At 44.2% G+C, this 23,473-nt stretch overlaps 1 protein-coding gene across 2 annotated transcripts in view; it reads left to right on the top strand.

The window, feature by feature from the left end:
• Positions 1-23,473, top strand: part of SETD3 (SET domain containing 3, actin N3(tau)-histidine methyltransferase) — an 800,835-nt gene that overhangs the window by 208,752 nt on the left and 568,610 nt on the right. For both annotated transcript variants that reach the window (XM_069637733.1, XM_069637734.1), the window contains exon 4: positions 9,573-9,721. In XM_069637733.1, coding sequence (XP_069493834.1) covers positions 9,573-9,721 — 149 coding nt within the window. The remainder of the gene's footprint in view (positions 1-9,572; positions 9,722-23,473) is intronic.

Below are 23,473 nucleotides of genomic sequence, written 5' to 3'. Positions count from 1 at the left end.
GCCTTAGGTTTAGCATACAGGATGTTAATCCACCTAATAAACCCGGGACCAAAGCCAAACTCCCTGAGCACTGCTACAAGCCACTCCCAGTAGATGGAGTCAAACGCTTTGACTGCGTCTAGAGACAGCAGTGCGTATGAGTCCTTGTCTTTATCGGTTTGCGCTATAATATGCTGCAGCCTGCGTAGCTTCATGGACGTATTATGGCCCGGCACGAAGCCGCACTGGTCTGGGTGAACTATGTCTCCTATTATTCTAGACAGCCGTTTTGCTAAGATCGTAGTCAGGATTTTAACATCATAATTTAACATTGCAATCGGGCGATATGAGTCGCATTTGGTCTGCCGGCTTATTGGGCTTGAGGATCGGAATCACAAGCGCCTCTCTCATGCTCTCGGGTAGAATTCCTTCTTCGTATGCCTCCTGGTATACTGTGTGCAATAGGGAGGGTCAGGGAGGACGCATACGTTTTTAAAAAACTCTGTGGGCTACCCGTCCGTTCCCGGTGCTTTGCCTGTGGCGAGGGGTCTGATTGCGTCGGTAATGTCTTCGGGCGTGATTTCTGTTTCAAGGGAGTCGGCCTGCTCAGGGGACAGCCTGGGGAGTCCTATCTCCTCCGAAGTTTCTGTCAACCGTTCTTGGGGGACCTGCTCCTCATGCGAGTACAGGTGGGTGTAAAAGCGAGTGAAAGTGTCATTTATGCCCTGCTGTGTACAGTGTGTGTTTCCATCCTCATCTTGCAGTGAGGTGGTGGGGTGTTTGGGGTGTTCTTTTCGGCAGAGCCAGGCGAGTAATCTGCCCGGCCTGTCAGCCTCAACATGTGCTCTATTTGTTCTGGCAGTATAGTCAAACTTTTCCAGCCTGTTCCACGCAGTTATGTTCCTCCCTCTAAGTTTCACAAGCTCCTCTTCCCTCTGTTGGGTATCTACGGGGGTAGCTTCAAGTCGCTTAATCTGCCATTCCACTAGGTCTAGTTCTTTCCTGAGCAGCTTCTTGATACCTCCCGCCTTTCGCAATGACTTCTCCCCTGGTTACCACCTTTAGAGCCTCCCACACTGTGTTATTGTAAGATACGCTACCGGTGTTAACCTCTAGGTAGACATCAATAGAATTGCGTAATTCCTCTCGGAAGGCTGGGTCCCTCAGGGCGTCTGTGGGCATTTTCCACATGGGAATGGGGGGGGTCTGGGCCCTTTGTGATTCCATGTCATCCGGAACGGGGAGTGATCAGAGATAGTCCTCCCCAGGTATTGTGCTCCCTCCACCCGGGCTAAGTGTTCCCTTTATATGAGTATATAATCTAGTCTTGTGTGTAATTTATGTGGAGATGAGTAGAATGAGTATTTGCGTGCTTCAGGATGCTTTTCCCACCACACATCCGTCATGTCCAGCCTCCCCAACATGGCGGATAGTGCCGCCGTAGCGGTCGATGGGCCTCCCAGCTGAGGTGTGGACCTGTCCAGCCGTGGGTCATGTACACAATTAAAATCTACCCCCCCAAATAAAGAGATTGTTCCTGTACTGTGCAACTCTTGGGTACAGTGTGTTCAGGTAGGACGGTATGTTATTGTTAGGGAGATAGGAACTCATGATGCATACTGCTTCTTGTTCAATGAATCCCCAAATTACGACGAACCTACCTTCCGGGTCTATCTCTGTTTTGTCCACCCGGAATGGTAGCTGTGGATGAATCCAGGTGTAGACCCCTCTTGCGTATTTAGAAAAAGTGGTACCAAATCCCTGTCCACCCCAATGTGTTTGTAGCTTGGCCACCGAGTCCGCCGTGCAATGGGTCTCCTGTAGTAATGCTATCATTACCCCTTCTCTCTGAAGGTAGGTTTTAATCCTGTTCCTTCGGAGATAAGTCCTCATGCCCCTTACATTCCATGTCATTATTTTTATGGTGGTCGCAGCCATAGGGGTTCAGTAACGGATCCGTTGCCCCCCCCCCTTTCGCCTTCTCTGCCGCCCCCGGGCTGGGACCTGTTATCCAGGGGTCGGTCTGTGTTGGGGTGGGAACGCGAGCCACCACGTTTCCTCCTTCCCATCCTCCTCCCCTCTCAGTGTCAATTGGAGACTTCTTAACATTAACAAACCTCATTCTAGTGAATGAGGGCAATAAACCTTTCAACTCAAAACTGCCCCCAGCAGTTGCCTCAAACGTGCAGCGCTCGGGGGCACCCGATCCTTCCAGGCCTTTCCGGGCCTCCTGGTGCGGGTGGTGTGTCGGCAGTCGGCCTCCACGTGTTTCAGGGAGGTGCGTCGGCTTCGTTGTTATCCGCATGGGTCGGTGCGCTCCTGTCCGTCGTAGCGTTCATGAAGTTGTGAATCTCAGGTGGTCCGGTGTTCATTCGGCAGTTGTGGAAACCTTTATTTTTTCCATGTTGCTTGGTGCTTTCAATGGCCTGTGACTTCATGCGCAGTGCCTTCTTTTTCATCTGCAAGGTTATTGTCCTCAAGCCGTATATTTGCCGCTGCCGGAGTGTCAAGAAAGATAGCTTTCCCTTTGTATAGTACCTTAAGGCGGTACGGGTACATTAACATGTACTTGAGGTTTAGCTTGCGTAACCTAGTTTTCACCGGTACAAATGAGTTCCGTGCTCGCTGCACCGTGGGGGTATAGTCTGGGTAAATGACTATTTTAGCGCCATGTTTCTCGATTTAAATCTCAGTATAGTCTCTCTGTCGCGAAAGTTCAACACTTTTGCAATAATTGGGCACTGTCGGGAGCCCAAGGGAGTCCTTTTCTGAAGTGACCTGTGGGCCCGTTCTATCGAGAAGCCCTGGATCAGTTTGCCAGCCCTGATTTCTTGCAATAGCATCGTTTCTACGAATTCGGTCGGGTCTGGTACCTCCGTGTCCTCTGGTACCCCCAGGATTCGGATGTTGCCGTGGCGGGCACGTCCTTCCGCGTCTTCTGATCACGCCTCTAGCCGCGCTATTTGCAATTCAAGGTCTTGGACCTTAGATTTAAGTTCTGTGGTGTCGTTAACATTGTCTTGGAGTGTTGCCTCCGTTGCGGTTTCTGTAAGGTTACGGGCGTCCTGCCTCATCAGCTGCATGTCCGACTTGATTTCATCGATCCTGGTTTCGATGGACGTTCGTAGCGCTGCTATAGCTTGTAGCACTTGCATATTTGTTGGATCGTCCTCCTTAGCCGTCGGGTCGTCTGCTGCCTCTGTTCCCTGTTGTTGTTTCACCCTGACCGTGGTGAAGGAGTCCATGGTGGCGGTTTTTAGTTTGCTTTTGGGGGGCGACATCGCCTGTCTTTGGGTGTGCTCCGCAGCCTTTTCACGTACAGCGGGGACGTGTATGTAGGGTCGATTGCGAGGGCGGTCGCCGCAGATGGGGAGCCGTCAGCTCGCGGATGTTCCGGAGGGAACCGCCCGTCGCAATCTCCCCTCTTCGTGTCTCTCTGTGTCTATCACGGCCTCCCACTAGCCGGCACCTCTCCTGCATGCAGTCTCACACAGAGGGTCCCCACCTTCGTCTTCTCCTCCCGGCTTGCGGTCTCGGGGGCAGAGACCCGGGCCGCAGCTGGCAGCGGGGGTCATTCCCCCCCCCGGGGTGTTGCCGGATTGCTGGGTTGGACGCTGCAGGCCCTTCTCTCTTGCCTCCGGAGGCCTCCAACGGTGCATCTCGGATAGGACCGGCGGGCGCCGGCATTTTGTTGGGCGGGGGGCTCCTCTCTGTTCGCTTCGAATAACCGTTATCCTGGTCCGATTTTCATGCGGAAACTTCGTTGAGGGTGGGGAAACGGTTCTTCTTCCCGTAGCTACTTCAGGTGTGCTTGTTCAGCGTAAGCAGGCTGAACGATTCGGTCCGTTGTAGGATCTCGGGCAGGAGCGCAAGGGGAGCACGTCCTCACTCCATGCGCGCTGGCCACGCCCTCAGAGTCCCAGCACCAATGAAGGAAAAGCCACCCAGCGGTAGGTTTTGTTTACTACAGCTGGCTGGCTTTTCCTTCATTAGTGCCGCAAAAGCCAGCACAGGCGGGCATCCATTTCACAAAATGGATGCGCCCATGTGCTTGCTTGTACCGTGTTCCGCCTGGCTTCCTTTGCAACCGACTGTACGGGGTAGATTTAGCCCCCGGCTTTCGAACCTGGGTTAGCCTGGGACACCCTGGCTAAACTTTTCTGAGCCGAGCTAAAACCTTTCTGAACTCCCTGCAAGACTTTTTAAGTCTGTTGTTATTGTGTGATCTTGGGTGCATTTGTGCCCTGCTCTCTCCAAGAGTGGGCCCGGCCTATGGACTTTGGCTCACAAGTAACTTTTGACTTTCCTGTCTTGCTTAAGAGTTCCTAAGTATTAGTGTGGTGTATTTTCCTACATTCTGCCTTTTTCCCTCCCTTTTTCGTTAACTTATTGGAGTGCCATCTATAGTTAAGCGCTCACCTCTGTCTGGAAGTAAGTGGTGTTAACTAAGACTTTTCTGATAAGAAATAAGGGATGTATATATAATAATAGTAACTGTGGTTAGAGTGATTTACAATAATAGTGTTGGAGTGTTTCAATAAGTGTGTTTTTAAATAAATAATTATATACCTTGATACCAAAGCTCTGGTCAGTGTTTGCTTGTGATATTGTGTCTGAGTGCATACTTTACATACTGCCTAACTCTTTTTGAGGGAGGTCTGACTGCTCAGCCACAGCTACCAGGTGAATCTGGGTGGTACAGACTGCTACCAAGTGGGTTTACTGCCAACACCTGTAGTCCTAAATCTTTTGCAGTGGTCCCCAAGGGAACTGCACAGGTTTCTGCCTAACAAAAGCTCACAATGCATCACAAACAGGGAGGGGGGCTACAAATTTTGCTATAGATATTATGTGACCCCGGTCCAAATCAACAGAGCTAATCCACATCTCTCGGACCAATGCTGGCGGGGCTGCGCCACCCCCCTGTTCATTATTTCACATGATATGGGCCTGCCGAAAGGCGGAGGCATACTGGAGGGAGGCGATTAAACACATTAAGGACTCACTGTTCCTTGGGACCCGGGGATCGTTCTCCTAGGTGAAACAGGGGAAGGGGCATTACCGATTTCAGGTCACATACCTCGTTTGTGTACGCACTTACTCCTTGCAGCGAAAATTGCCATGGCCCGTCTGTGGAAGCATGAGGAGGGACCCTCAATAGCACTATGGTGGCACAAATGTTGGGACATTGCAGTAGCAGAAAAGGTGACCGCGATCCGGAACAACTCATTCACCAAAAACATGAACATCTGGGATCCTTTCATGGACTATGCAACGAGATTCCCGGCCCTGTCCAGAAGGCAACCCATAACCCTCAATCACCCTTCCCAGAACTCTTGACAACTCCGCTAAGCCCAAATGAATTATCGGACATTCGAGCTATGCTGTCCACAGACTATTTTTTATCCTCCATATGAACTTCTATTTCTGATTATTATTGCGATTATTGATCAATTTCTGTTGTTGATGTAATGATGACTTTGTACACCTTAATAAAATGTTGGTATGAAAAAAAAAAACAGGAGAGGCTCTTCAGATGGTTATCCGGACCACTACAGCAGTGTGCAGCGATTTTGACCAAGAAGAAGATCCTCTGGCTGTGGAAGATGAGCTGCTTATCCCCACCAGGCTCAAGGGAAGAAGACTCTGGAATGGATCTTCTCTGGTCGTCGTAGGGTAGATGGCTCAGGACTGCACAGGCCTTCACCGGGACGGGGTAGTTGCAGCAGCCGTCTTCTTCTCTGCTTCTCTTTGGTTCCTTGTAGTTCCAGTGGCGACTCTGATTTGTAGCCCAAGAGACCTGCCTTTTATGCGAAAATCCCCCATTCACACAGCCTGGCTGTCAATCACGAAGCAGGGGGGTTGTCCAGCCCGAACAACCACCTCAGCCAATCCTGGCAAAGTGCGACTTGGGTTTCCTAGGATACCCTGTGCAGGGGGTGACTACACCCCTCCCTCACATTCAGCCCACCTAGACACCCAGGCGCCTGGAGGAGGGCTTCTTGGCAGAAGCCCGCCAAAAGGCAGTGAACAAAGGAGGCAAATCTGGTTTGCCGCGCAAAGTAAAACACAAGAAAGACTAACAAAAAGAAATGGCGAACAAACCCGACCGGAGCCAAAAGAAAAAGTATTTGGTCAAGCGGGTTTAAGTTCGAGGCTAATATAATGGCCTAAAACAATACCACGTTTATATAATATAATATAATCGCGGTAGAAAAGTTAGGGTAGATGCCACTGCCACCAGCCAAGTCTAAATGTTAAGAGCGAAACAATGCTCTAGGAGGTACAGGTAAAAAGGTATATGGAGTAACCCTTTCCAGTACTCCATGTAAGATGGGGTGTACCCGGATCTGTGGTTAATTGACTAAAGTTACTGGCAACTTTCCCCTTTTCTGGGGGACTGTAGTAAACTTCAGAAATGGAGTCGGTGGGAAGTCTAAAAGACAACCCTGTGTCACTGCACAGAAGGTGCTGTGTAACGCACAAAAGAAGGGGACTACCAAAGTGGTGTACTCCAGATTCCACAATCACAAAAACAGGTAAAAGACACATGGCAAAACATGGGTAAGAGTGGGGGAAAAGCTCACACTCTCACCAAGTGAAAAAAATAAACTCCAGAAATCCAGCAAAGTTGCTGGGCGACTCACTAGGTGAGGGAAATTAGCCATGAAATGAGAATTTTCCCTCACAGGGTGCAATTGTAAGCAAGAACAAAGTCGGCAGTTGCTATGCAATTAACACACAAGTTAATACACTATTGGTATAAATGTGCAAAAGATGTTAAAAGGCATTAAGATGCCTAAAAATTATGCATAAATGTTTTGATTGGTGTGCAGTAAAAATGTGGTAAAATGTGCCTGAAACACAATTAAACACTCTATTTAAAAAACTAATACAATATGCACAGGCACATAGCACATGCAACAACCTTAAGGTAGAATAACTTGGACACTTATGAATACACATGATATATGTATAAATATAAGGAGAGACCAGTGATGAATCAAAGGATGTCATCACTTCTTTCCCAGGGGTGGCCTCTTCCCATGTGGCCAGGGGATGGCAGCCGTTACCTGATCTTGAAACTGGGTGCGGCTAGATGAAGGAGGACCACATGGGGTGGGGAACCGTCATGGGGATGATGAGACATCATTGGAGGAAAACACAGGTCTCCCTTTTCCTTTCAGGGATGCTCCTTCCTCATGCCTTAATGGCCTATTGTAACCCTCTCATTCAAACCCCTGTTATGTCTACTTCATAAATACTCAACATTCAATAGGAAGTGATATGTTGATAACTGAGACGAGGCAGGGAGCAGTGCTCATTACTCCCAGTGAGAACCATTGTCAGCTTCCACAGCATCATACTGAAGATACTGTAACCACCACTGAGACGAGAAAGGTGAACAGAGCCATGAAGAAGACTGTAGCTGATAAGCAAACTGAATGGTCTAGTCTTAGGAAGTTGCTACGAGCTGACGGCTGACATATGGAGTGAGACAGACCCACAGAAACTCTATGGAGCCACATGCTGCAAGGAGACCGAACAGCAAGCTACATCAGAGTCCGCTAGGGAAAGTGAAACTGAAGCAGACCGCTACTGTGCAAAGGGAAGTCGAGTGCCAGTGGACCCACCGTCTGTGTTGGAGAAGCAGTGGGAGCTGCGTAGAGGGATCTGAAGGTGGCGTAGCTACACCGGCTAACTGGACGCTGAATCAGCGGGCTGCCCGGAGTAGCAGCGAAGAGGTGCAAGAGACTTTCAAAGCACCCAGAAAGATCAGGGAAGAGAAGCGGGTTACCGGGGTGCCTCAGAATACGTAATGCTCCAAGATAATGGCAGAAATGACACTGAATTAAACATGTGAAGGGTTTAAAGGGATCTTGAACTATACCATGAACGGGTCACTAGACCCATACTTGAAAAGAACAAATATAACAAATACCAGTTAGTATGTGGAAACAAACTTTACGACACCGGCAGTGGGAAGCCACCAGTGGGCAAATATCTCTTTTTGGGTAAAAGAGAGGAAAACTGCCTACAAGTGCTGGCAGAAAAACATACCAGGCAAACTAAAGCAATTGAAAGAGACTGTACGTCGAGTGATTGAAAGATTATCCAACAGTCAAGGCAAGAGAGTATACCAGGAAAGCTCAAGTGTTGAAAGGCCGGCAGGAGAGTACACCAGGGAAAGTGAAAAGGTGTGTGATGAATGACAGTGAAAGGAAATCTCAATGAGGGCCCATGCCCTTGAGATTGCGAGTTGTTTTCTAATGTGTTGGACATCTTGACAACAGACAGACCCTTATTTTTGTTTGAGGTAGGGGAAAATACCTCTTAGCATAGGGATAGTAAGGTATTTTCCAACCCCATTTTCATTTATTAAAAGTCTATATTCAAATCCATGAGTCTGTGTGTCCATGTCTCGTTCCTTGCTCCTGACGGACCCTATAAAGATCTCACATAAATGAGGCTCTGTGGCTCTTAATATTTCCAGCAAGTTTGTCAAAGAAAAAAGTCCATCAATGCTGTCAGGCCAACAAAAATCTGCACCAGTTTTGGTGCAATTGCGATTATAATTATGGTAATTTATTCTTGCGAGGGGGCAGAAATCCCAATCCAGTACACACCCAATGTGAAAAAGCGGTATGCAGTGATTAAATGGAATATAAAATAATGAAATGTCAACGAATGAAAAAGCAAGTAATACCAAAATAAATAATTTTGGAAAAAACTAAAAATGGGGTTGGGAGTGGGAATAGTCGTTTGGGGTTCGGGGAAAAGTATTGCCAAAAAAAAGGGGGCGAAAAAGAAATTAGTTATTTTGGTATTCATTGTTTGAATTAATTTTCATTTGTTTTTTCATTCGATTAAATCACATGCAACCGAAAAGGCGGGCAGGGAATGCCCGACAGCTCGAGGAGCTGCCAGAGTCTCACTCCCCCCAATGTTTAAGATGATTATAATTTTAAAGTTACTTACAAGCTACAACTACTGTGTCAGGAGGGGCTGTTCCAGGAGCTCAAGCTGTTCAACCCCACTTCAAACAACTTGTAACACCACGCCCTTCAACACTGGCAAACAAGAAAATTGCTTTGAAGACGGGGGGGGGGTGTCCACTGTGGTCCTAACTCCTCCATGCAGCTGGGAACTTATAACAACACCCCCTCCAATACTGTTTTGCCACAGGTGAACCAGAAAGCCTCTTTGCGCTAGCATAATCTTTCCCACTCCACCACACACACCTCTGCTATCTACCGCCTGATTAGAATTCACAATGTGACCCTAGACTAAGAATAGACAAAAATGTTTCTGCTAAAAGTTGAGAGCCCCTAACTTTTATAGCTTGCATTAAAAAAGTGAAGAAGTGTGCTTGATGGATGTAACTGTAGCACAAATACAGTACCTCTATATGCATTGTGGACCATGTACCTAGGTCTTTGATAATCTGTATTCTAATAAATGAAACAATACAAGACCAGTGGCAAACATTCCATTCAGACTAACACCATGGCTATTGCCCTTAAGAACACTATTCACATGTACCTGTGTTTTACTACCTTGCATTCACCATGCATGTTCTCTGCACTTTCCAGGCCTATCAGTGGTGTTTGATGGAAAAAGGGAAGACTATTTTCCCGATCTTATGAAGTGGGCACGTTCAAATGGAGCTTCCACAGAAGGCTTTGATTTGGTTGAATTTCCAGAGGAAGGCTGTGGTTTGAAAGCAACAAGGGAGATCAAGGTAAACTACTAGTGTGCATGCAAAACATATAAAGTCTTCATTTCAGGAACATTACTTTCCAAATCTGCGTGTTGATAACAATGGGTCCTACAGTAATGGGTCGAACTTTCCAACAGGCTTTAAACTCACTCGTATAATGGCTGTCAATACTCTACAGCAGGTCTGCTCAAGGTTCGTAGCCTTTAAGAAACATCCACTGCTGTGGCTTGCATGATATATTGTGACTGCTTCCTCGTCCCTGCTGAATCACTGCTTAAAATTAAGAAGGAAGTAATTTTGACATAGTAAAGTACCTATTTTAAAAAGTGTTATTCATTATAGACATGTACCTACACCTAAGCTTTTACTTTTTGCACTTTAAAATAAAAATATATATATATATTTTTAAAGTTAACTAAAAAACTCATGGGTTTGGTAACTTCATTAAGGTCCTAATTCACAGAAGTGTTTTATAATGACACAACCCCATTGGAAAACGCTCTGTGAATTAGGCCCAAGTTACATCATCTATGGGTTAAACAACCTTTTTTAATTTTGTGTAAGTGGTTTAATTTTTCTGGTTGAGAACAAATGGAGGATTCTAGTAAGGTCTAGTGTATTTACCGGACTCAAACCCGGCCTCTAGAAATACATTTTTTTTTTTAAAGAATGGGTCAGGTAATATTGGGATTATGGCTGTGTCAAGATACGTAGAGCTTATATGAAATTCAAAATGTATAAAAAATACATTTTATTTAAGCAATAACATATTCTTAAAACAAGCACAAAAAATCAATAGACAAAGTGCATATGTGCAAATTCAGTAAGTCAAAGTGTTATTTCTGTTGTGCTCATACGGAAAAGATTTCCCCATTTCCTCTCAAGGATTTAGTGGCTATATCCTCAGAGGAAATTCTCCCCTTAAAGAATTCTACATTTTCGGGTTACTGATCAATGGCAGGATGGCAGAAGATAGATTACTGTATTTGAACAGCAATTATGCTGCAGCGCTAATTACTGTAGCTTCAATACTAGCGGATAATGAGCTAGGACCAACTCCAGATACACCTAATGACTGAGAAGAAGTAGTACAACTAAGAACATTTTTTTAATCAGAACTGAGCTCCATAGAGCCATTTTGTTAGAATACCTAAAAAATAAATCCCTCCCACAAGGATTGCTAGTTAAAAACAAGCCAAGACTTTACCTGGACAACAAACGATTCAAGCTTCAATGGAGTTGTATAGAAAACAGGTGTGGGAGAGACTGGTTGATTCTGATTATAGATACAGCCAAGGAAACAACTCAGAAAATTGAAATAGACCTACAGAGGAAATTAAAAAGATTCCTTTCTTAGATAATTACAAGAAAATAATTGAAGAAATAGAAAAAGAGTTTAAAATAATTTAAACAAACAAAAAAAAAGACTATGAAAATACCTGGCAAACTACAACTACGATAAATCTTCCCCTATACGAAAGAGGGCTACTACAATTAATCTCTTGTACAAGCCAGGGGTTCAAATAACAACAACATTTGTTGTGTACCTTTCCGAGACACGTCCTATAGCACAAGTAACAATGGCAGTGAAACAGAAGAAGCAGGGAAGTGTCCATCCACAGGTAAACAACCCATGAACAGAGGAAGAGGAGACGTGAACAGACAGAGGACGAGGAAGAAGGAACAGGAACAACCATGTGTATTTAGACCAGGGCCGGAACAGTGAAGAATGGGCATACAAATGAAAGGAGATGAGGCGTACGTCTCGCTCGTAGTTAATATAGCCAACTTCAAACTAACAGAGATGGAAGAACAAGCACTAAACACAGGTTTAGGTTTTCTTCTTACAGAAAAGCATAATGCCTTTGAATTCCGAAATGAATTAAAAAAGTTAATGAGGAAAATACAGATAGAAGAATACTTTGCTCAAAATGAAAGTCCCCCTTCCGCAAAAGCTTCGGTTTAAGAAAACCTTCGACATTCATGCCGCCCAGCCATACCCATTCCACTGAATCACTTATTTTTGAAAAAAGGTCTTAAAAGAAGTTGAAAATCTAGAATCTAAAACTAATCAGACCTTTCAGAATATAAACAAGGAAGAGAAATTGGCATTAAAATCCTTGGCGGCTAACCAAAAATTATAATAAAAAGAGAAGGCAAAGGGGGCTGCATAGTTGCCCTAAATAAAAAGTACTATGTGGCTGAATGTCTACACCAACTTAATGACCATAGGAGCTATGCAATACGTATGCAAGATCAACAGAAAAACTCAAATTAATAATTGAATCAAAAGCCAAAAAAGCAGCTGGCTGTGGTTTGATCAGCAAACAGGAAGCTGGGTTTCTTGAAAAATGAGGAACCTAGAATTGATGTTTTGTACTGCCTACCCAAAATACACAAGACAATTGCAAATACACCAGGACCCCTAATAGTGTCAGGCACTAATTCAATATTGGAACTCCTGTCCCAATTCGCGGATCAGTACCTAAAAGGACTTGTCATCAACATGAAGTCCAATGAAAAGGACACAATGGAGGCAATAAGAATCCTTGAAAACAAAATGTTTGATCCAGAGAAAGATCTGCTGATAGGACTGGATATCGTATCCCTATATACTAACATTCCCCAACAAGCAACAGCCAAAGTTATAGAAGAATTTCTGTGGAACAGAACCGATCATGACCCGGTACCAAACTCATTTATACAATGGCGTGTGGAACTAGCACTAATAAAAAATTACTTGGACTTTATGGGAGAATTTTATCACCAGATAGAAGGAACAGCCATGGGCGCAACTATGGTCCTTAGTTTGGGTAACTTATGTTTAACATTTTGAAAAAGCTAATATCTACACAGATACAAACCCTTATAAGATTCAAATATAGGAGTGGAGCCATTACATAGACAACAATTTAGTGATATGGGAAGGCCACGAAGAAATGGCCACATAATTATTTGACTGGCTCATTAATTTGAACCGTCATTACACATTTACAATGGCCAAGAGAAAATAAAAACTAGATTTCTTGACATTACCATATACCATCAAGAACTGTCATTTTGGATACATAAGCCACCATTTCAAATCTTTAAGAAACAACCTACCCTTTGGTCAATTTTCATGCTTAAAAAGAAATAGCAGTACCAAAACTCATTTGAAGAAGAAACAAACACCCTACCTAAAAAATAGAAAAATAGGAGATACCCAAAACGTCTAGTTAGAAAAGCAGTGAAACATGCCTACAACAATAATAGGGAGGCCCTTCTAGAAAATAATCCAAAGACCAGGAATACCAGCAACTCGGTATGTGTCTACATTTACCACCTTAGCCTAAAAATCAGAAGCATGATTTGCAAACAAAGGAGAATTATGGAACAGGTTGAGAACAAAGTTGAGTGAGCCATCTTTGCTTACAAAAACAATATTGTAAGTATGATAAAAACGAATGAAAAGAAAACACCCTCATTATGTGAAATGCAGGACACCCATGTGCTAAATGTGGCATCTGTAAGGTGACAAAACTAAAGAAACAGACATTGGATTGCCTAAATTATGGACACAATGTACTTTTACCACATGCAACTCAGAACATGTAATATACATGATCGTATGCGCCTACAGCTTGAGGTACATAGGTAAAACGCATCGCAGAATCACAACGCAAATATTCGAACATCGAAGCTGCATTAAAAATAAAGTGGAACAAAACCCAATGGTAAAATATTTTCGAAAAGAAACACGGATGGGAAGATTTCACCAGGACGATCATAGAACAAGTTCTTGCTGCCAATAAAAGAGAAAAAGATGGAAAAATATTTAGAAGAGAACAGGAACTCATTTATCAAACAAAAAGTAATACACTAGGTTGAATGAGGAAGTGGAGTGGCACAGACTAAAATAAAATGAAAATAAATTCTACTGCTTAAACAACCATGGCAATTACCCCTTTTTTATATATAAGGGAGACTACCAGTAATAATTTTTTTCCAAAGATTACATTTTAACTATAAATATAGGCCCTACGAGTATTATAAATACATTTTCCATTCCAAGATGGCTGCCGCAATTAAGAAGCTGCTTTGATAGAATACATAGCAGACGTCCATCAGCCTCGAATGCTTATGCTGGATATACACTATCATTTTATTGACTTGTGACAACCAAAAAATCCAGAAGAACACAATAATATACTCATGCCAACAATGACAGAACCCAAGGATACAATATTTCCCAATAAGAACTGGGAGTAGGTTTAATCATAATAATAAATACAAATAACCATGCTAATATATTATATGTACTAGGGACATTCCTTTTTGGCATTTCGCACAGATTTTAGCTGGATATCTATATACATGGCTAAGCACACCACAGTGATAGTTATCACTAGATTCCCCATTCCAAAATGGCAGTTGTAATTTAGAAGCGGTCTCGTTTAATTAAAAAAAAACAATGTCACATGACATCAAAAGGGGACACATGACTCATAGAAGAGAATATACATTGAGTAGACGTGCAAAGGATCTAGAGAGCCGGTGTAAGCAGAACTTCGACTGCTCCGGCAAGCACGATGCGAAGAAATTAACCTGACACATCAAGTGAGTGAATTTCATGCCCAAAAGTAGCTAAACTTGCTCTACCTTTACCTAACTGCACGGTCATAATAGACCACAGGCAAACGGCAAAACTAAACCTTGAGTGTGTTCTTTGTTTACATACAGAATCACTAGCATGGAATTAGACTCCAGCACTCTATACATACGAGAATAGGCAGGCGTACATGGCTGATGCACATTTTATTTACCTAAAGAAAACTACAAAACCAGTTTGATGCCCCACATAGGCCACACAAAACTCAGCATCTGAAAACCAACAGTAAAACAAAATAAATAACTATTCCTACAATAACTTGGATGTTGAAGCAATGTATAGAAAATGGGGAATATATCACTCCACACTGTTTCTCTTTTGTCCCTCACTGGTTGCAAAATACACTGTTTCTGTAGAATCTTTGACAATATATGTTATAACTAAGTAAACATCTCCTGAGGAAGGTTGAGCAAAACGCAACAGAACAGAAACATGTAGAGTAGATGGTTATTGAATGCTCTATAAGAGCTAGAATCCTTTTTTCTTCATATCCTAGGATAGGAAGAGATCTTTATAAAACAACTTAGACACCTGAAAAGTCCATGGATGAATTTTTCTGTATGATCACAACAGAAATAACTTATTTATTGACTTATTTTGACTTATTTAATTTGCACATACGCACTTTGTAAATTGATTATTTTGTGCGCTTGTTTTAAGAATTGTTATTGCCTAAATAAAATGTATTTTTTATACATTGAGTTTCACATATGCTCTCCCTATCTTGACACTGCCATAATTTTTCTGATGCCCTCTCCACTGTCGACATATAATTTCCTGTGCTGTGGGGGCGGTGCGGGGAAGGTGGTTGTTGTTGTTAGGAGTCCATAATGAAACTCTGACATAAGTTTGCCATGTTTTTGGTTAAAGACTTTTATTGAAAATAACATGGTTGGGAAAAGGCCTCTGTGACACTGCTCTAATAGGAATTTCCCTACCTAAACCAATACTAATGCTCTGTCTGTGTCAGGATATCAGAATCGAAACTGTCCTTGTGTCCAAAGGTCTATTCTGACCTTCACACTATAAACTAGACTATATGGTGAACAAGGAATGGTGAACAAGGAATGGTGTCTTTAATCTTTGATGCTTTTCGAAAATAATTGTTCGTAAAGGAAGAATAAATGGTTCCCAAAAAGAAAACATTTTCTCCAAGGATAAATAGTCTTGTTCCAGAGGATTCCCTTCGCCTGGATTTCACTTCAACACAAAAGTTCTCCAAGGATAACAGGTGCTTGGTCCAGAGGATGTTACCCTTCTCCTGGTTTACTCTTTAACACAAATGTTCCTTGTGCCTTTCTTGGTCCACAAGAATGCTTCCATATACACAGCTATTTGTCTCTATAATTCTATGTCTTTCAGGGCTCCTGGTATCCTTTTTCGGTTAAGTGTTTACTCCTTGTCTTCAATCAGCACAGTCCTGATATTTGTTCTCAGGAATTCTTGTATCCACACCCTTGCAACTACCTGTTAAGTTTTCTTTCCAGGTGAAAGGACGGCATGGCATCAAAGTAAGACACACAAGTGATCACAGTTCAAGGGTGTTTATTAACCTGTAAAGTGGGCGAGATAAATACCTAATCTAAAGCTAAATCTAAGATGGGAGCATGCTATGACCATCAAATAATAATAATACAGTCCTAGTACAGTCCTAGTGGAGTCTAGTCAAATAAAACAGGCCTATACTAAAAAACCTTTTGCCAATTCTTACCGCTATGCTACAAAGGAGCGTGGGGTAATGTTCACAAGAGAAGAAAAAAGTGTTCACAAAATAATAAATTGGGATGTTATGGTCTCCCTTCCCCATGTTTTTAGCACAGGACAAGACGGGATTCTCGAGCACATCACACTCCTGGGCTTCTCCGGCACAAGCTTACAGTTCCCTTTCTCAGTATCAGGGCCTTCTGCGCCCACGTCTCTTCTCATGCAAAGTCCCTTGCTTCAGAGGGCCTGATATGCCAAAACAACAAAATAAAAAATTCCTCCTGTTAACCTTTAAGTCGGGGGATTACCCTTCACCCTTGGATCCCCCTCAGCCGGACTCTGATCTTTCTATCCGTCGCCAGCCTCCCTCAGTCGGGCTCAGACTAACCAGATCACTTGCCGATTCAAACGTAGACTTCCGAAGGGCGATCTCGTCTTGCTGGGTCACTCTTTCGGGCTACGGTAAGCGCAGGCTTTTTTCCATCAGAGTACGCACAGCGTTCCCTTGAGCCGGGTGCAAACACCAGTTCCACAATAACAAAACTTCTGTAATGTGTTAAGGACTTTCGATTGTACAAGGGATTTGTCTCGACCCTTGTATGATCACCTTAACACCTTAGAGCGGCCTTCCCTATGGCCTCTTGGTACTTGTAGTTTCTTTACTCACAAATGTTCAGCACAGTCTCTTTGTTCAGGAGAGGGGCACCAGCCAGTGACCTTCGACTGAGCGCCTACGTGGCACCGGACCACTTTTATCTCTGGTACCAAGTTTGGTCTCGAAAGACCTCTTGTCTAATTATCTTCTTAACCTTGCTACTGCAACCTTGAGCCTAACACAGTCTGGTCAACTATCGGGTTCCTTCAACTCACTGGCCGTGCTGAACTCTTAGGCGGTTCCTTTGCTGCCGGAGTCAAGGACGGTACCACAATGGCTGTCAGTGCGGGAGGGTGGGTGCCATGTACCACTGACATCTGTCGCACCATTTACCAGCTGCGATTCCCGGTTTTGTTTTTCATCAGAGGCTTTGCGGGTCTCGGTTGAAAAGGGCAATGGCAGCTCCCTCCTTGGCGTCCATTCAGCCTTTACCCTCTGTTTGAAATTCCGTCCGGGAATAGCTGCTTTCTTGTGTGTTTGGCCTTGCTCGGAGTGTGCTCTTGTTTTCTGCCTTTTATCCCTATGGGGAAGGGAAAGGGTAGTCGGGTCTGTATAGTTCTCGGTAATTGCCTGACCCTTGTGTTGGGACATGTCAAATAAACGGCTCGACTATTAGTCCGTTGTCGTTCAAGCTGTGAGAAAGTGTTTGTGTTGGAAAAGGGGGAAGGCTAGAGTTTCTACGTATCATAGTAGGCAGGATGGGGAAAAGGTGTCACAAGGATTGGGTTACCGGGACTCAACCTTCGTTGTCCCACTTCTACTCCCTGAGGAACCCCTCCATCCAGGTGATCTTCCCGCACTGGTTCACCCCCAGGAACTGGATCCAATAGCGATGGCCCTGTCCTGGCCACCTGGACAGATCCCCGGGGACGAGCGGGTGCAACACCTTGAGGTTTCTCACAATGGGCTTCCCGTTTTCACATACTTGAGATTGCCTGGTATACTATCTTGTAAGGACTTATTATGTTCATATATTTATAATTGCCTTGTATACTCTCCTGCCAGGGTTTCTTGTTCTCATAGACTTGTAACTGTTTGGTATACTGTCCTGCAGGGACTCCTTGTGTTCCCTTAGCGTTTCTATCCACGTTTACAATTTACGAGTGGCTAATATATCCTCTTGATATATTATTCAATTCAGTGTCCCCATGCAGTGTTGCATTCCATGTATTTACATACTGGTAAGGGCCTTGATTGTAATTGACTTTCCCTTTTTACAATTGGTCTCTTTGCTTTTTTTCATTCTTCTGTTCTGTTTACTATTATTCGCATTTGGCGCAGTTGCAGATTTGCTGTGTGATTTTAGCCCCGGATATTACTTGCAGTACAGAAACAAGGCTGGGTGAAACATCTGGCGCTGCTTTGGTACAATTGCTCCCCCCTGATTTTAAAATCTTGCATTTTTGTCGTCCCTCCCTTAGGATTGTTGGTGGTGTTGTAGTCCTTTTTAGTTCTCATTATGTGGGCTTCATGCTTACTATTAGCCATCAGATTGACATGGAGGCCATGTTGGTGCGCATCTCTTTGCTTCCGGCTCTCTGAGAGGCGCACCAACATGGCCTCCATGTTAATCTGATGGATAATAGTAAGCATGGAGCCCACAAAACAACAAATTAAACTAATTCTCCAGGCATGCGAACTAGGCCCGGATACTTAGGAAATATGCAATAGGTACAATGGTGGAAACACATCGGGGTAAATACTGCAGGGGCAACATGGTGAGAATAGAACTTCATCAAAATCTGGTTTCGAGGGGGGTGGAGGTGTCATGTGCTTATGGTCTCGCACAATTAACACACATGGCACCTGATGGGGTGTTCATGGGGGCTTATTGTCTGATGGGTGGAATATATCATAAACAAGCCCTTTCAATGAGTGAAAGGAGTCCCCATAGGTTTCGTCTAGACAGTGTGGTGATCTAGCCCACATTTTTGTCTCAGCTTTGCTCCAGGTTTCGAGGTCCCGGTACCACTGTTGGTATTGTTGGCCCCTGGTTGACTTCCAGGACACAGCAATGCAACGTTTAGCAAGTATACAAGTCAAGTACATAAATGTAATAAAGTGTTTGTGTTCGCTGTTCCTGGGATATGCGCCGTGAAGACATTCCATCGGGTTCCAATTATATCTAACACCGCCTGCCCTTCTGCAAGTATGTTAAATGCGGGACCAAAAACCTTGCACCTTTTTGTACAATACCAAAACATGTGGACCAGGTCTGCGCTATCTTGGTGGCACCAGGGGCAGGACAGGTGTTTACCTTTGTTGAATTTGGCCACTCTACTGGGTGTCATATATGTGCAATGGCGCACATTCATTTGGATTAGTTTGAAGCAAGTGTTTCGGGATACATTTCCTGGAAAACTAAGTATCCGTTCCCACTCCAGTTCCTTAATAGTAGTTCCCGAATCTGATTCCCAGCTCAATTTCAATTTGTATCCCTGTGGGCTAGGCCTGTTCGATAGACAACCGTATAATCTGGACACAGGCGGCCAGCCATCCTCTAGTGTGTACATTAATGATAAAAGTTCAGTTTCTTCTGGTTCTGCAGGCCACCCGCTCTACTTACGTCTAGCTGCACCCAACACTTTCGTGTACCGCACAAATTGCCCTTTGGGCAGACCTGTTTGTTTTGTTAGGCTATCCAGATCTCTAAATTTGCAGTTTTCAAACATATCTCCCCAGGTAGCAACTCCCCATTCCCCCCAGCGTCTCGCAACCACAAGGTCGTCCCTGTTCTTACACACATCAGCCACTATTGGGATATTGGGAGAGTAAGGGCACGAAATTTGAAGCAGCTTCAGCGTACTAAGTCATATCTTCGTGCCCAGTTCCACAAGTAGTGGTAAAGAGTTCAAGCAGCTGGTAGGGAGCCACAGCATGTCTTTGAGGCAAGCAAGAGCCACCAATTGCTGCAGTAGAAGCGTCTCAGACGTAATATCATCGGATAGCCACTTCATTACAAAGCTAAATTGTGCAGCCAAGTAATAGAATTCCAACCTTACCTTGTAAGGTAAACTCAATGTTGTAAGGGCAATCTTGCGTTGGGTCGGGCCCCATAAAAATCCCCTAAGCAGTGTGTCTAACAGTCAGAAAAAGGGAGGTTTGATATAGTAGTGGACATTGGTGAAGTAAAAAAGAAATCTGGGGAGGACAATCATTTTTATGATTGCTATTCTGCCCATAAGTGAAAGTGGCAAATAGACCCAAAAGGTAATATATTTTTTAAGGCCCTTCAATACCCTAAAGGTGTTACTGGTGTGTCTCTTCCGGTGTGTGCATGATTTGTACGCCCAGGTATCGAAAAGATCATGTTTCCCAAGAGAGCCCCAGTTCCAGTAAAGTGGTTTCATTCACCCCACAAAGACCAGCCAAAGGGAAAAGACAATACTTCATTCTATTGAAGGATATCCCCGAAAGTGTAGCAAAATTATTGAGCACGTTCATGACTATTGGCAGGTTGTGTTGCGGTTCACACATGTAGAGCAGAATGTCATCCGCATACAATGATATTGGGTGCCTGGCACCGCCAACCATGATACCCGCGTCCAAGTATACCTGGCGTAGGTGGACCGCCAAGGGCTCCACGGCCAATATATACAGCATGGGTGATGGTGGGCCTCCTTGGCGTGTTCCCCACTGAATGTTGCACACTTCAGATACTTGCCGACCAGGCTTGACTCTGGCAGTTGGCGATGAGCACATCAGATTTATCCCGCAGATAAAACTCTCACCAACCCAAAGCTATGCTGCACTGCAAATAACCATTCCCAGTAGAGAGAATCAAAAGCCTTGATCGCGTCTAATGACGTCACCACATAATGCTCTGGACAAGTGCTGGTCTGTGCAATAATGTGTTGTAGCCTACCTAGGTCCAGAGTGGTGCTACGGCCCAGGACGAACCTAGTTTGATCAGTGTGTATATCAGGTTGGCAATAACTCTATGGAGCCGTCCCACTAGTACTGTGGTCAGTATATTCATATCATAATTCAGCATGGCTAGAGGACGATATGATTCACATCTGTTCATTGGCTTCCCTGGGTTAGGTATGGGGACTACCAAGGTTTCTCTCATGCTAGCCAGGAGTACACCTTTATTGTAGGCGTATTCATAAACTTTCAGCAACACTGGGGCTAGTGTTGACAATATGATTTGTAAAATTCAGGGGGGGGGGCATCGCTGCCAGGCGTTTTACTCCTGGCAAGCGAGGCAATTGCTTCACTCACCTCCTCCACAGTGATAGGCTTGTCTAGAAGAGATTGGTGAGTGGCCGTGAATCCTGGGAGTGCAATAAGGGAAAGGGCCTCAATCACTTCACCGGAGGGTACCCGTTCTTTGTGGCTATAAGTTGGGAGTAGTAATCAACAAAGATACCTTTTAATCTCAAGGTGGGATCTCCATGGGGCCCTGGTTTCATCACGTAGTAGGGTGGTCAGAGGCATGGGGTGTTCTTGTTTACAAAGCCACGACAAGAGCCTACCTGGTTTGTCCCCCTCATCATGTGCCTTAGTGGTTTGTGTAACATAGTCAAATTTAGACAACCTCTCCCATGCCTCAAGGCATCGCAACCGGGTCTTGGCTAGTTTCTCTTCTTCGGATCGCAGGCCGTGTGTCAGGCCTCCAAATTGTGGATTTCTTCCTCCATAGTTTCCAATTCCTCAATCAGTTTCCTACGGATGCCCCTAGCGCTGGCTATAATTTCTCCTCTGGTCACCACCTTCATGGTTTCCCAGATAGTGTCCCACTCCTCCACACTGCCTACGTTATGCTAAAAAAAAAATTCAGACAATGTGATTTGTAACTTGTTTTTAAATATTTGTTTGTTTATTTATTTATATAGCGCTCTACACCCGGAGGTATCTGGACGCGTTATAGGTTATTTGTAGATTACAAGTTGCATATCGGATCATGTACATAGTGCAATAGTTGCAGGACATTTTTACATTATTTACACAATGAGATTAACAATATTATGCATCATATATATACAAAGCCAATTTACATAGATGCAAGCATTATAGTATTCTAGCTAGTAATAATAGTGACATGATGGTGCCGGTCATAGATCCTTTGCAAGGAGAGAACTTTTGGTGCTTTTCCTAAAGCTAAACAAGGACTGGTAAGCTCTTAAAGTTGTAGATAGGGAATTCCAGAGCTGGGCAGCCATGACAGGAAAGCTGTTACCCCCGACTTTCTTCAGTTTATATCTCGGGATCATCAGGCAGAATGAGTGCAAGGTCCTCGTGGGGCGTGTTGAGGTAGTTTCTCCATTAGGTATTTTGGGTCTGCGTTAGGCATTTATGAGAATGGAAAACAGCTTTAAACTGTATCCTATCCTTGACAGCCAATTATTCTTACGTCCAGCCTCTGAGATGTGTTGTCTTCTTGGAATACTTAGCGCAGTGCTAAGTGCAATATTCTGTAATATTTGAAGTTGGTTGACAATATGTTTACTCGCTATGGTAATGCCACTGGCTCTAGATAAGAATGGTTTGCAGGCATGGATCAGCTTGCAAATGTAGGCTACCGCTGAGGCCGTGACGTTGATGTTCAGAGCTGAGTCTAAGTAGAACCCCAAGGTTTTTACTTCCTTCACCACTTGGATATCAATGCCGCCAATGTTAAATGATAGGAAATGACTGCTAAATTTACAGACCGATGCTCCTAGGAGTAAGAGCTTGGTCTTATCATTCAGACAAAGGCTGTGAGAGGCCATCCAGGCCTGAATGATGAGACAGATTTTATTGACTTGGGCCAGGTCCGTGTCATAATCACCAGTCAGAGGTATGAGGATCTGGGTGTCATCTGCATAGTTGGTGTAGGTGACACCCAGATTGTCCAGGTCATCGAACAGTGGCTTAGTGAAGATGTTGTACATAGTGGGAGATATGCATGATCCTTGAGTTATTACACATGTTTTGGATGTTGGTTCTGCTGAGGCCGATGGTGAGAACACTCTCATAGATCTATTATTCAGAAAGGATTGAATCCAGGCCGCTGATTCTGGGGAGAAGAGGGCAGCTGTAGACAGCAGATGCTTGCAAAGCACTTTATGATCCACCAAATCAAAGGCAGCCGAGAGGTCTAGTAGGAGGGTTAGTTTCCCATTGTCCTTTAGTTTGGCAATTTGGTTCTTCAGATCAATCAATGCCGTTTCTGTGCCATATTTAGGTCTGAAGCCAGACTGCCGGAGCCCAAGTAGATTATTAAGCTCGTAGGCTGCTTTGTCAATTATTTTGAATAGAAAAGGGACTGTTGTAATAGGTGTGGGATGTTTTAACCTGCTCTGCTCTGCCCTGCGGCATCACTGTGTGCTGGTGGCACCAGAATCATCAAAAACTTCCGCAAAAGCCCTAGGTGCACCAAACCTATGAAAATTGCACTTTGAAACCGGAAAAGATGGCTGCCAGATCTACTTTGCCTGTTGTCAGTGGTGAAATGGAGACCACACTGCTGAAACATGTTACTGGGCTGCCCACCAAGTAAAAATGAACACTGCAGGAAAGGCAGTGCTTTATTGATAGAAACCCAGAAATTGTTCTTAAGTCCCTTTGTCTTGGTTGCTGAAAATACAAAATACCGGACCAAAACACCACAAAACATCCAATATCTTTGCTGGGTGTTACCCGCCACTTCATTTAAGGAATCATTATGAACACACAATGTCAGGAAAAGCAGAATTTATCATCAAAATATCCACAGTAAAAAGTGTGCTTGCCTCTGAAAATCTGTCAAAATATGGGCGCAGTACCAGCAGCCGCCTGT

The sequence above is a fragment of the Ambystoma mexicanum genome, chromosome 14 (genome assembly GCF_040938575.1).
Source record: "Ambystoma mexicanum isolate Mex_15411 chromosome 14, UKY_AmexF1_1, whole genome shotgun sequence".
Taxonomy (NCBI): domain Eukaryota; kingdom Metazoa; phylum Chordata; class Amphibia; order Caudata; family Ambystomatidae; genus Ambystoma; species Ambystoma mexicanum.
The sequence above is the reverse complement of the archived record's forward strand: the minus strand, read 5'-3'. Positions and strand labels throughout refer to the sequence as shown.